General features: G+C 39.6%; 1 protein-coding gene and 1 long non-coding RNA gene across 4 annotated transcripts in view; one reads left to right on the forward strand and one right to left on the reverse strand.

Annotated features, from left to right (window-relative positions):
- The window catches only part of si:dkey-172j4.3 (diacylglycerol kinase delta), a 78,461-nt gene that overhangs the window by 6,073 nt on the left and 58,438 nt on the right, over positions 1–13,950 (reverse strand). For both annotated transcript variants that reach the window (XM_008435318.3, XM_008435319.3), the window contains 16 exons: positions 13,538–13,677; positions 12,195–12,282; positions 11,049–11,140; positions 9,390–9,489; positions 7,484–7,549; positions 5,381–5,552; positions 5,193–5,291; positions 4,223–4,301; positions 3,811–3,918; positions 3,403–3,499; positions 3,187–3,294; positions 2,315–2,428; positions 1,330–1,464; positions 610–773; positions 405–510; positions 130–219 (listed from right to left, as the gene is read on the reverse strand). In XM_008435318.3, the coding sequence (XP_008433540.1) occupies positions 130–219; positions 405–510; positions 610–773; positions 1,330–1,464; positions 2,315–2,428; positions 3,187–3,294; positions 3,403–3,499; positions 3,811–3,918; positions 4,223–4,301; positions 5,193–5,291; positions 5,381–5,552; positions 7,484–7,549; positions 9,390–9,489; positions 11,049–11,140; positions 12,195–12,282; positions 13,538–13,677 (1,758 nt within the window). The remainder of the gene's footprint in view (positions 1–129; positions 220–404; positions 511–609; positions 774–1,329; positions 1,465–2,314; positions 2,429–3,186; positions 3,295–3,402; positions 3,500–3,810; positions 3,919–4,222; positions 4,302–5,192; positions 5,292–5,380; positions 5,553–7,483; positions 7,550–9,389; positions 9,490–11,048; positions 11,141–12,194; positions 12,283–13,537; positions 13,678–13,950) is intronic.
- LOC145548474 (uncharacterized) lies at positions 5,222–13,541 on the forward strand. Of its 2 annotated transcripts, none has more exons than XR_014084489.1 (3): positions 5,222–5,313; positions 11,032–11,180; positions 13,368–13,541. It is a non-coding gene; the product is annotated as an uncharacterized LOC145548474 (long non-coding RNA). The 2 variants fall into 2 exon arrangements; XR_014084488.1 differs by lacking the exon at positions 5,222–5,313 and adding an exon at positions 5,539–7,584.

Genomic DNA, 13,950 nt, shown 5'->3' on the forward strand with positions numbered 1-13,950 from the left:
ATTTTTGTTTGTCTGAACAAAGTGCTATTGTTTGAAAAGGCACACATCCGTAGATGAATCTACAGGCTGAACAAAAACAGATGTTCAAACTGAAACGGAGCGGTAACGGTGATGGTGCTGGACTCTTACCAGGAGCTTCCCGTCCAGCAGCATGCTGGTCTCGGCCTGGAGGACTTTACTGCTGTTGACGATCTCCACTGCCGTGCTGCGGCTCAGACACTGAAGCACATGAAACAACCTCTAAATAAGCTGCTCAAATCATAAATCACTGCTTCAAACTGTTACATTTCTAAACTCAACAATTGTTTGAAAATCAACAGACTGCCGTTTGACCCGAGAGTCAAACGTGGCAGAGAGTCTGTCCCCTCTCAAAGCGACCGTCTGCGTCTCCGTCGTGGTCTCACCTCGTTGCTGGACACCTTGGCCTCGGTGAGCACCAGGGCGGTGGCGTTCACGGCGTGAGCCAGCTCCTGCTCCACCAGCTTGTGGGTCTTAGCCGCCTCGCGGATCCTAAAGCAGAGGAGGGGAAAAAAAGCAGCAAAGTCATGACTGCTAATTAAAATGACACAACTGGTTGCAGTAAAGAGGCCAGAAGCTAACGGCGCGTACTTATTGATGAGCATGTCGGCCACGATGCCCAGCTGCTGCACCTGGGCGCACTCCTCCTCGGTGAGGTACTCCATGGACTGCTGGGAGTTGAGGCGCGGCCTGGCAGCGCGGTAGCTGTCGATCTTCCTCTTGTCCTCCCACGACTTGAGCGTGCTCTCAAACGCCTGACCGCACAGAAACAAACGACAAAACTGATCTTCAATAATTAGAAAAGTTAAAGACATTCCCTCCATGTGCTGTGATTTCTTGTGTTTAGTGATGGAATAACACTTCCTCTGATTTTTTTTTTTTTTTTTTACTCTTGTTTACCGATCCAGATCTTTTTTGTTTATCACCCAAAAAGCCTGTCGGTGTCTCATTATTTAGCTGGATCCGGGTCGTGCTTAAGGCGAATAACCAGCGAGCAAACACACTTTTGAGCGGCGAAGGAAACCATGGAAACAAACCACCCAAACGCGCTTGGCTCGAGAGAGAGCTCTCAGAGGTTTGAGCAACATGAAGAGGGAGCAAACACAGAGAGCAAAGATTTGATTTAAGGAGTCCTGAAATAGAAAGAAAGAGTCAACAACATGAGCAGTAGACTCAGGACAATATCCAGCTGCAGACTCGTGAGAGGAGAAATATTTCAGGCCCTACTCTGTAAAACTGTCTTCAGTTTTTTATTTTTATTTTTTACAGAAATGCTAATATGTTTGAATACATCTGGAAGTGTGAGCTCACCCTGTCTCTGGTGAGCATCTGAGCACGGTTCTTGTGCACAATCTTGACGATGCCGGGCGGCTGGATCCAGGCTTCCCCGTCCACCTGCACCGGGACGCCCTCGTCCCCCAGGATGGTGATCTTCACCTGCCGACACTGAGAGCAACACACACAGCGGACAAGGTCTCTCATCTGCGCCTTGAAAACACACACCTGCTGTAACAGCGACCACAGTTTCCTATAGCGAACATTTAGAGATGCAGCATTTTTACATCCTGAAACTAGAAGTATGTTAGAGCTGTAGCTAATGATTATTTCAGTAATCAATTGTTCAGACGATTAATTGATTAATCGGGTAAAGAAATTAGCACATTATGCAGATTTTTCATTGTAAGCATTCTCTTTACAATATCAGAAATACATCAAAAAATACAAGTAAACAAATTAACTTCCTGAATAGAAAAATGTTAACATTTTATTGCCTAAAATGCAATTACACAGCTTTAGTGTACGAACAATCATTCATAACAGAGCACATTACAAATACAGCGTAGGACTAATTTTTTGGATTAACTGATTAATAATTAGAGTATTAGAATATTTTTTACATAATTTTAACCTGACTAATATGCTACTTTTTTTATCTTAAATGCAGAAGTACCTTTTTGTGAATTGTTCCTCCAGTGAACGATTAATCGATTACTAATTTAATTAACGATTATTTAAATTATCGATTAATCACAATTAATCTGATTAATCGTTTCCGGCCTACAGTATATCAACATTTTTTAAGATGCACTTTTGTTCAAAATCATACAATCAAATTAACTACAGTAAAATTTTATTGTGGATCTTTGAAATCGAACCTTTTGCTGATGATGTGCAACATTTACAGACTTTATTTTGTAGCTAAATTTACAGAATCCCTGCTGAAGAAAACCCTTTCCAGCTCGGCATCATGTGCATAGGAAAGGTTTCTCACACATTTATTTTGAGCCTCTGTTACCTGAGCGATGCGGTGGTGCTGCAGGTTGATGACTCTGGACATGGCCATCTGCATGCTGCCAAACACTGCAACCACCTCCAGCTTCTTATCGTCGAACGACGGCGCTCCAAAGTTCTGAAGAAACAAATTATTCAAATTATTGTCAAAAGAGGTGCTGCTTTCGGTGTCGGTGGCTGTTTTTGAAAAATGAAGTCAGAAGAAGCTTCAAATGTTTCAATGCTGTTTCTGAAAGAAACAGGAATCGGCTAAAACTGGTACAGTGCAAAAACAAAATCTTACAACATGTCTTTGGTCTCGTTTCTTGTGCAAATATACTAGTACACTTCAAATAAGACAAAATAAGCTTAATAACTTTTCAGAAAGACATAGGAGCTGGTTTTAGAGATAAATAATTGTTTCAATAAAAGTGAAACAACCTGCCAATGGAACAAGATGTGTTATGAGAAAAAAGTCTAGTCCCACTATATTTCACTTCTAACTAATAGTTTTAGTCTAGTTTCTAGAGCAAATATATTAGTTCACTTGAAATAAGACAAAACTAACTTTTCAGAAAGATATAGAAGCTTTTTTTACTTCAATATTTCCTTAATATTGATGAAAAGTCCTAGTTTGAAGTGAAATAATATGCCAGTGGAAAAATACTTTTTTCCCACATTTTGAGTTAAAATGTCTTGTTATGAGATTATTTCATTTCTAGCTGGTACTTTTCATCAATATTAAGGAATTATTGACTTAAAGCAAGCTCTCAAATCTCACTAATGCTACTTGTTAGCTTTGTCTTATTTCAAGTGTACTAAGATGCTTGCAGGTCTTGTGTTGCCTCTGCTCTGTGTCTGTAATTTTCATGGACAGTTCTTCTGCTGATTGCTCACGTTGTCCTCTTTGGTTCCGCCCCAGAAGTTGATTCCTCCTGCATAGCTGGGAATGTTGAGAACCGCCAGGCCCTGCAGGCTCGGCAGCGACATGGCAACGCCGTCACACTGTGGAAAGAGAAGAAGAGTTCAGGGTGGCAGGGGGGAAAATGTGCTGATGGAAGCAGCTAAACTTGTGATTCTGCTCATTATGATGATGAGCTGCGTCTGTCTGACCTCCAACTGGACTCTCTGCTCCAGGTTCTTGTAAGTCTTCTGGACCAGCTCTTTGGTCCCGAGGACTCCGTACCACATCATGTTTTTGGTGCGACTACTGCGGATTGAGAAGTCAAGAGACACGCATTCAAATTTACATTTGCTGAAGTTATCTGATTTAAACATCAAAGACATACTTTGAATCACATTTCTTCTAATTACCCTGCTGTGTTAGAGGGATTATACCAGGATTATACCAGGAAATCTGGAAAACCTTAACTAAACAACTGCTGAATAAAAGAAAGTAAAAAAAGGAAGAAAAACCGACTCGTTTGTTCAAATTTGAGTTTGAACATCTGTGAGTTTATGCTTGAAAAAGACACAACTGGAGTCGATTTGACTGCAAAGCGATTTGTCTTTGCTCCATACCTGCATTTTTTGGGATGCTCGTCCCTCTTGTTGTTGAACTCAAGAGAGATTTTGGCGTCCAGTCCGATGCCAAAGTAGTTATTCATCACACACTTCTCTGTGCACTGACTAGAGAAACATGCAGGTTTTCAGTTAACTCAGTAAGAATCATTCAACCTTTTATCACCTTAAAATGCAAACATTTGTTTATTTTAATGGGGTTTCATGTGATGAACACAAAGTAGTGAATAGCTAAAGTAGGTTTTTTCCAAATGTTTCACAAACAGAATTTGCATCAAGCTCCATTTCATACAATTACATAAAATATTTCCTTCCAGAAGTCAAATTGCTGTGTTGTAATGAATACTTTTGCTACTTTGTGCTGGTTTCTTTGTGTAAAACCCATTAGAGCTGGAGCGTGTGATGAACTTACACTGTGTCCTCGTTGAAGGTGACTGCGTTCAGACTTTCTGTTTTCTCCAGGACGATGGGCGAAGTGGGACTCAAACCTCCTGGACACAATAATCACATCTGATTTTAACATCAGACATATCCTGGCTGAACATTTCTGGACTTATTAGAGATGCAAGAGATCGATTAATGAGTTTGTCTAAAGTTGATTGATCTTATCGATCGACTGGTTAACTGGTGAGCGTTCATTTTCTTAAAATGTTTAGGCAAAATTTTTCATAATATGCTGATTTAAAATAAAACAAAACATTACATTTTGTGTCAGCTTGTGAAATACTGACTAATAAAGAGAAAATTATGTTTTTCTCACATTATTAAATGGTTGCTCTTCAAAAAATAACATTTTTCTCAAAATCACTTGTACTTATTGGAAGGCGAAAATAACTTACTAGATATTGAAAGTTCCAGCTGTTATGGATAAATGTGAGCAAATATATTTACTCACAGGACATTTAAAGGACTACATTTAATTAAAATAAGCAAAAATATCCAGGCGGAGATTTTAAATTTAGGACATAAGGGGTTTTAAGTCACGCTACACGTTTTTTGCGTCCTCGCCTGCCAGTCATGATTGAAGAAGTTGACGCAGCTCCGCCATGCAGATCGGCTGAATGAGGGCTATTAAGGGAAATTTAAGGACTTGTTGAGTGTTTATTTTTCTAAACAGAACCACATAAATAGCATTTTGCATCCCAATTCAGACTCTGTTTGGACCGTTTCTCTTTCCCATTCTGGGATCTCTCTGCCATATTTGTTTCTGTATCAACTGGCTTAGGGATGGCCAGCGGCGCCCTCTGCTGGAAGGTCTAAGTGGATGTTATTACTTAATCGATTGGAACTAATTCTAATCTGATAAAACATTAACTTGATTAATTTATTTACATCCCCAGGTCTTATCCATTCCCCTCTGCTAAGCCTAAACTGACACCTACGTGTGTCGGCATCCTTCAGCTCCTCACTGTTCTCCCTGGTGATGGAGGATGAAGACGGCATCCTCTGGACCTGCGTGTGTCTGTTCTGCTCATCAACCACTGAAACGACGGAGCTCAGTCAGTGAGTCGCTCAAAGCTTTTTGAATTAAAGCAGCAGTGGAGGGCGAAGCAGCGAAGGGGGGAGCTACCTTTCTCAGCCTGTTCGATGATCTGCCTCAGGGCTTTCTTCAGGCTGTTGGCTCGCAGCATCAGCTGCTCTTTGGACCGATACGTTTTGCCCTCAGAGCCTGACTCGCCGCCACTTTCACCAGGGCTTGAGCCGCCACTCTCCTGGCTTGGTGCTGAACCTGCCGGCACCACCTGGGTGAAAGCAGATAGGAAACGTAAATCCCATAACACCTGTAAGGCAAAGATGTTTTATGCTCATTACGTCACTTTTGGTGAAATCCTAGAAAACCGACACGCATGAGATCGGCTATGTTTCACGAGTAGATCCACTGAATTCCTTCTTATGTCTACATTTTAACTGTGTGCGACAGGAAAAGGCTGAGGACTTTGCGAGCGTTTGCAGCGAGGCGGGCTGCAGGATCAGAGTCTGAAATCCTGTGCAGTTCTCAATTTGTCGTGCGACAGCGTGAAATCCTTCTGACATTTCAGGGCTTTGCTTTTATTTTCTCCACAAGATGAATCAATATGAGAATAAAGAAGCTTCAGCAGGAACAAAGCTGTGACTTTCAGGTTCCATCAGGAGTTCTTATGAGTTGAGGACATGTCCAAAAAACTACGTTAACACAGTGAATATTTAGCATGCAGGACCTTGGAAAAGTATGTACATCCCTTGGACTTTTCACACATTATCATAACACAAACACAAACTTCAAATCCTTCTTTATATGGGATGTTATGTGATAAACCAGCACAACATCACCATCAGCCGTGAGGAAAATAATGATGATAAAAATAATATAGGCTATCTGCAGGATTCAGCAAGTCAAATTTAAGACTTCTTAAGACCTTTTTAATGTCACTGTGAATTAAATTTAAGACTGAAAAGACTATAAATATAGGAGAAGGTTCTGAGGGGGGCAAAACAAAGCAAAAACCATGAACTTGGCTATGCGCCCATGTCAGAACAAGTTATCTAGCTAGCTAGCAAGTGGATGTTAGCAGCTAGTTGCCACTAGTCTCAAATGTCTTGTGTCACAGAGCGTAAGAAAGATGTTTGTGTACAACTCAAGTTTCTGCCTGACAGAAAAATCGTGTCAGAAAAAACCTTCGCAAAATGTAAGACTCGTGATTAACGTATTAAAGGCCAACTTACACTTTTCAAAGAGAATTTCAGCCATTTTAAGGCCTTAATTTTAGAGACACAAAATCCAGGACTATTTAAAGACTTTGTAAGGATTCACAGACATCTACCGTGTTTCCCCGATAGTAAGGCACCCCCGATTGTAAGACGTATCGGGGGTTTCAGGGGGGTCGGCTAATATAAGCCGTACCCCGAAAGTTAGACATATGTCTTACTTTCGGGGAAACACGGGGGTATTGCCGCCTCCCTCTCCTCTAGCTGCGCGCCGCCTCCTGCCCACATCCGCACCGTCCCCCTCTCCATACGTCACCGCGCCGTCCCCCTCTCCATACGTCACCGCGCCGTCCCCTGCACTTCCTTTTATAAAACTGTTTTGTGGTGAATACAATACTGTTCAGGTTGTTAATAAATGTTAATTTTATGGTTAAAACAAAAAATTCTACAATTTTTTTCCAATATAAGACATACCCCGAAAGTAAGACATAGTGGGGCTTTTGGGGATAAAAAGAAAGTAAGACACTGTCTTACTTTCGGGGAAACACGGTAGTTGGATTCAGCCTGCTGTCCTCTAAAAAATCCCAATTAAATACATAGAGGTTTTTAGCTTAAGTCTGTAAGAATTTAAATATATAGTGGTATGAATAACTTTAAAAATAATTCTGTGAACATACTGGATTAAAAGAACATTAATGCAGTCATTTAATCTGACCAAACAACCAGAAAACAAAAACTAAAGAGAACAAATAAAAAAAATAATAATTTGTGTTTATTCTAAATATTGTTCAGAATAAACATAATTTTTGACATTTCTCTTCAGGAGTCCCTTAGATGAATCTTGCAGAAACTAACATCAAGGATGACAAACAGGCCTACTTTGCTGGGGATGGGGGATTATATATAAAATCCAAAATTTTTTCCTGTTTTTCCCATTTCTCTGCAGCATGTCAGGCTCCTTTGATCATTACTGATACAGTGTCTGTACCTGAGCTTCTGCTTCCTCGCTTAAGGCCTTCACCAGCGAATCCAGTTTCTCGTTCAGCAGCGCGCACTGGGAGATAAACAGAGAGGAAGGATTGGACAGAGGTATTTCTATTGTTTATACTGACTTCAAAGTCCACTTCAGTCACACAAAGACAAAATAAAACAGTTTTGAGTATTAAAGCACACACCAGTAATGCACAAAAACTTTGGAGATGAAAATACAATGTGACCAGGGATAAAAGACAGATGTTTGTAGAAGATATTCCCTCCATTAACTTTGGTGACACAGCAGCTCTAAGACTGTCTGCACAATTAGAAGCTCACTTCCTACAAACTGAGCCTGGCTGATGAGTAAGACTGGGAGAGATTTGTTTATAAAGTAGCTGCACCCATCTAATTTATGAATCATTTAAATAAGGTCAGATTGCTATTTGGATACTGATACAATCGAAACACAAGACAGATTATATTAATGTATCTGCATTTTGCAAATTTTGTCCTTTTAGCACAAGTAACAAGACTTAAAGAAAAGAAAATTAAGCTGGGAGCCCTTAAAATGGTTCATTACTGAAAAAGGAATGCAGGCAATGATTCAGCGTCAATATAATAAGTCATGTAAGGTAAGAAGATTAAACGTTACTGTTTCTAGAAATCAGTAGAAATCAGCTTGTGGCTGATTATTTCTTTAAATGAGCCAAAAACTTTGTTTTGTCAGAAGGAAAACGTCAAATAATTCAGGAAAAAATTATATTTGTGCCCCTTCCTGGATAACATACCATTAAAGTTCAAAACTAACAACATAAAGTCTGACAGAGAATAAAAAGTGTACAAGAAAAGAGTTTAAAAAAATTAAATAAGGTTCAGCCAGCACTGATTTTGATCTCTCCTTTTTGAAGTTTTGATAAAAAATGTGCCAGTGCTTTTTAATCAGGCATGCAGATTACCTGTTTTCAGTCAGACTCAGGTTTTCAGAAGGAGATAATATCTATATAAAATAGTGAGGAAATGGAAGCAAATGTGACAGTTTAGGTGATTAAAGTGTTTTTTCTTATCAGATGTAAATGATACCCTTCATGATGTGCCTATGACAAACATCACCACTTAAAATACTCAAACGCTATTCAGAAACAGGGTTTCTGCAGGACTCAACTCAAATTTAAGACTTTTTAAAGAACATTATGCATTAAACTTCAAACTTGCTGAACAGCAGAATTGTGAAGGTGTTTGTGAGTGACTCAAACTTTTGCCTGACAGAAAAGATCCATGAGAAAAAAAACTACATAAATTATACTAGATTAAATATTCCAGCCACAACTAAATTTAAGACATTAACATATTTAAGTCCAATTTACATGGCACTGAAATGTAAATTTTTTAAGACATTAAAATTAATTAACGTCTTATTTAATGTCTTTAATGAATTTAATGAATCAAGGCCTTAATTTCAGATACATGAATTTAAGACTTTTTAAGGATACAGATTGTGTAAAAAGCAAAAAAGATGGCAGATCAATATTGGGTGAAATTGTTGTTTTTTTCCCTATTTCTAGCATTTTAGCTGAAGAAACAGCTAAAAATGCCATTAGACAAACAGATCGGCTCCTCTGCTCATCCTCCCAATGTTTGAAATATAAAACTGCAATAATGATCATATTATCCAAATTAAACTGTAAACTAACATTGTTTTACACTTTTTTAAGTGCTGGACCAGAAATTACACACATAATTCTCCACAATGACTACCTCACATGAAGAAGTAATAAAACTTGATGTTGTGCAGCGTTGTGTAGTCAATCCATTATAAACACACACACACACCTCCATCAGCCCACAGGGCCGGCGTTGGTGTTATACAAATGCTTACATAACCCCCCCCACACACACACACACAATTAAACACACTTTACCTTCTTTGCCATGGCATCTGCCTCCTCCTTGTTCTCTGTGGCTCTCTCGTATGCCTTCCCCACCTCTGCCACAAAATCGTTCACCGTCCCACACAGGAACCTGCCGACACGGGAGAGATCCGGCTTAGCGCTCGGCATCAAGCATATGATGCCTGATGATTGACACGCTGAAGATTTGATGATTCATGACGCTGGGGGGTTAATATTCACACATGCAGCAGCGATCTGCTGCTGCTGCCTACAGAGTCACTGTTTACTCACATCTGGTACTTTGCTGCTGGGTGAGTCAGCAGGCAACTTTCTCCAAACTCTCACTGCACTTAGTAAACATGAAATCATCTTAAACATCCTGTTCTTTGTTGCTTTATTTTGCCTTGATTGGATTTGGGATTTGTGTGTATTTTAAAATTAATACTGGGGAGTGAAAAAGCAGAATGATGCCAAGTTTACCTAAAAGAAAACAAACATTCTTCAAATCTAAAAGCAGCTTGTCTTCCTCATCAGTGTGAGGAAATTTAGTCAGAGAAAAACTTCGTTAATGTTCAGAGGCAACCATTAGAGCTTTCCATCACTTTATGCTGGTGAAATGACCTCACATATATTACAGTAAAGTGAGTATCAGCAGTGACAAATTAAACACAGCCAGAATCCATATTGTTACTGACTGAACATCTGTACATGCACTGCAAAAATACAAAAAACTTACCAAGTCTTTTTGGTCTAGTTTCTAGAGCAAATAGTTTAGTTCACTTGAAACAAGACAAAATTACAAGTAACTTTTTTAGGAAGAATTAGGAGCTTAAGTGAATAATCCTTTAAAATAGATAAAAAGTACACTATAGACATTTTTCTCATGTTATAGGTGACAATATGCCGGTGGAACTAGAATTGAGAAATTATTTAGCTAAAATAAGCTCCTTTATCTTGCTGAAAAGTTACATTTGATAGATATTCAAAATAAAAACACACATTTTATTTTCTCAATGTCTGAAGTTAAATCAGACCCAAGCTTTTCTGTTTTAACCAACATTATTTCTATTTGCTAATTGACAAGACATTTTTTTAGAACTTTTTGGGTAACTTTCCTCGAATTCAAAAGTTTACATAGATTTGGTCGGTATCAGTGATAACAGTTTGTCTAAAAGCATGACGTGGGTCAAATCTTTAACTGTTAGTTAGTTTTGTCTTATTTCAATTGTACTAAGATATGTGCACTAGAAACTAGCAGCTGCTTGGTAAGATTTAGTTATTTTACAGTGCAAAATACTTTTCCATGTATCTAACGTGGAGCAGGTCAGAACCATTTCCATCAGTTTAATGCAGCAAACCAAACGGTGGAGAAAAGTGCTGTGTAATAGCGGCTAAGCTAAGACTGCTGTGCACTAATGTAGTCAGACGCTTCATCCCTCTCTTCCTCTTAGACATGTGCACACAGTCGCGCCTTTAAGTGCACGTTTGCACTTAAAACAAGATCAGAGCAGGAAATCGATCCCTGCTGACCGAACATTCGCTTGTGAAGACTGTTTTTCTCATTATCGGTGACGCTCTCTTTCCCCTGGTTTTACAGCTTACGCTCATCCTTCCACACCTTTCTTCTTCCTATCTACACTTCAACCCGTTCCTGTTTCCTGTTTTAATGCAGGAATTCGTGGCACGTACTTGGCGGAGGAGATGACATCGCTGTGCTTGTCAGAGTCCAGGATCTTGGCCAGGTGGCAGGCGACGGAGTCTGCATACTGAGTGATGTGGACCTGAAGCATGAATAAAGGAAGACCCAGGTCAACCACAGAGGTACAAACAAGACTTTTATTTATTTTTTGGGATTACCTGATTGTAAAAAGACAAGAAAACCCTAGAAATGATGGCTTTTGGTTTAACTGGGTCAAAAATCATGTTGTCTGCCTAGCTTTATCTCTGGTGTGATAATGTCAGGTCATAATTCTAGCTAGCTCAGATGGTAGCCATCTGCTAACAGCTAGCTAGCCAGCTAACAAAGGTTTATTAGCTAGCTTGCTGGAAAGGTGTATTAAGCAGGTGGTTAACAGTAACAAAACACAGTGAAGATGTCTGAATTTTTAAATTTTGATGAATTTCTGACATTTAAAGGAATTAATTGTAAGTATATAAATTTAAGACTTTTCAAGTTACTGTAAAAACTTTGGGACTCTAAAAAGCCAATTTTCGCAGTAGTTCCCTAACGGAGAGCTTTGCATACATTAACGTCCCTCGCTATCCACTGGCGGCTCGATAAATTAGCAGCCTTCATTCAGCCTCGCTGCCAGATGCTCTGAGCTATGAAAGTTTTATACCCCAGAGTAGTCGTCGTGGATTACTAATTAAAGTTCACAGAGGTAATGATCAGCTGCAGGAGGTATACATAAAAAAAGATTATCTCCACTAAAAACAAAAACAAGTGAGATTAAGCTGCTGCAATAAAATAGGATTTTTAAGGGTGTTTTGTGGCCAAATTATTATTGTTTTCCACACTTGAGGTTTTCTTTAAAAAGGCAACAAAAGCAAACACATTAAGGGACATTGGTGTAGACATGACCAGTCTTAATAGCCGCCTGCATCATATTAGCAGCGCAGTGTCAAAGTTCAGCCTTCATTCCAAACTCACAGCTACCCTTCGTCAACACCTCCGCCGTTCCCTGAGGTTTGGCTCTGATTGCCTTGGCTTCCCTTTGCTACTCCCAGTAGTTGTTTTCCTAAACAACGCCTCAGAGCTTCTTATGAGCCCCAGTTTTTATGGATGCTATCTGTCGACGGCAGACAGCCTCCTCAAAGTGCTGAGGGCTGACTTACCTGCAGCGGAGCCTCATGGCTGTCGTCTTCCTTCACGGTGGGCGTTTGTTTATTGGTGGGGGGCACCTCGTATGTCATTACGCTCCATCTGAAAACACACACATGGGCGACAGGCCCAACATGAAACACTTTATCAGCAGCTGATCAGGCGGGAAGCAGAGGGAGGCGGTGGGGGAATTTGAAAGTGGCTGACAGGAGATCAAGAAAAACTCGACAGCAGTTTAAACTTGGAGCGGAAAAACTTTTTTTTTTTCGTCGCAGGCAAAGCTTACTGGAAACCTGCTGTCGCTACTGGCTTAGGTGTGTCCTGTCTTTTGACGACGAGGCAGGGAGGTTTATTTTTATGACACATTTTCAGTAACATGTTCAGAAGGAAAATAAAACAACAAACAAGCAAAAACATTACATTTCAGAACCGTGACATCTGCTAAAACGGAAGGAGTTTTATGTAGGGTGAAACAATTACTCAGATTAAACACGATTACTGAAATAATCGGCAACTATAACTGAATATTGGATTAATATATACATATTTAGAGCAGTAATTAAGCCAAAACTGTAAAAAAAAAAACATTTTGCATTTAAGATGAAAACAACTTTGTGTGTCGATGTGTTTTACCCAGAACTCCTGAAGTGGCATTGTTTTATCTTTTTAATCTTACACAACTGTACCAAACAGTCCAAAAGATAATATCAACACCCTGATTTCTACACTATGCAGTTGATCTGTCTGCACTGAAAATTTTTCTGGTCTTACTGGAGCTCTCTCTTCATTCAAGTTTGTGTTTTCTTTCAGATTTTTTCTCATTTTTGTTATTTAGTTTGAGTTGTTTTTAACACTTTATTGTATATCTGATCATACATGTGGGGAAAGATTAATCATTTTAATGATCTTTACTTTTGAATATTCCCCAACATCAACCCTGTTGAATTATTATAACCTTTTATGTTTTCAGTTTTAATGAGCGGATAAAACAAATAAGCCAAAAAAATAAATAAAAAAGCTCTGGATTCCTGTGGAACAGAAAATGTAAAGTGTAAATTAGGACATTTTAAACCTGCTGCACTGCAGCTTTTGGCTCAGGTGTTCAATTATTTACTTTGCTCCAGCCTTGCTGATTATTATAGAAATAAATACAATGAAAACAGTTTTTCTTCTGAATTTTTTAACAGCTTCAGTCTTCAGACAGCCCTGAACTCTCCATCAGAGGTAACTTTAAACTCAGATTCTAGCTAAAAGCCTTCTTTTAGCGGTTTCATTTACAAAGTGCATAAGCTGACACTGAACTCTGCTGAAAAGCGTTGACGATACAACATCCAAACCCTCCCCTCCAGGTTCTCACCGGTCCAGCATCTTGGTGGTGGCTCTCTCCAGCTTCTCCAGGATCTGCAGCAGCTGGGCGTCGTCGTCGCACAGGCCGCCCCAGCCAAGAACGCGGGCCAGGTCGTTGCCCGTCCCCAGGGGAAGGACTCCGAGCTGGCACTGAGGAGAGGCCGTGAAATCAGTAGACGGACGTCAGATCATGCTCGGCGAAGGTGGATCGAATCTCATTTCACAGGCTACTTGGTTATTAATTAACAGAACACTGATCTGGAATTAAAACTGTGTCGGTGCAGATGTGGGGCGGCGTTAATGCCTCAGAGATTAGTGGAAATAGCCAGTGCCTTTGCAGAATCCTTCCTTTTCTCAGAAACTTACGGTCATATTCAATGAATAAGAATATTTTATAAACATTTTATTTAAAAAGCATTCTTT

Source organism: Poecilia reticulata, chromosome 18, assembly GCF_904066995.2.
Source record: "Poecilia reticulata chromosome 18, P_reticulata-male-v2, whole genome shotgun sequence".
Lineage (NCBI taxonomy): Eukaryota > Metazoa > Chordata > Actinopteri > Cyprinodontiformes > Poeciliidae > Poecilia > Poecilia reticulata.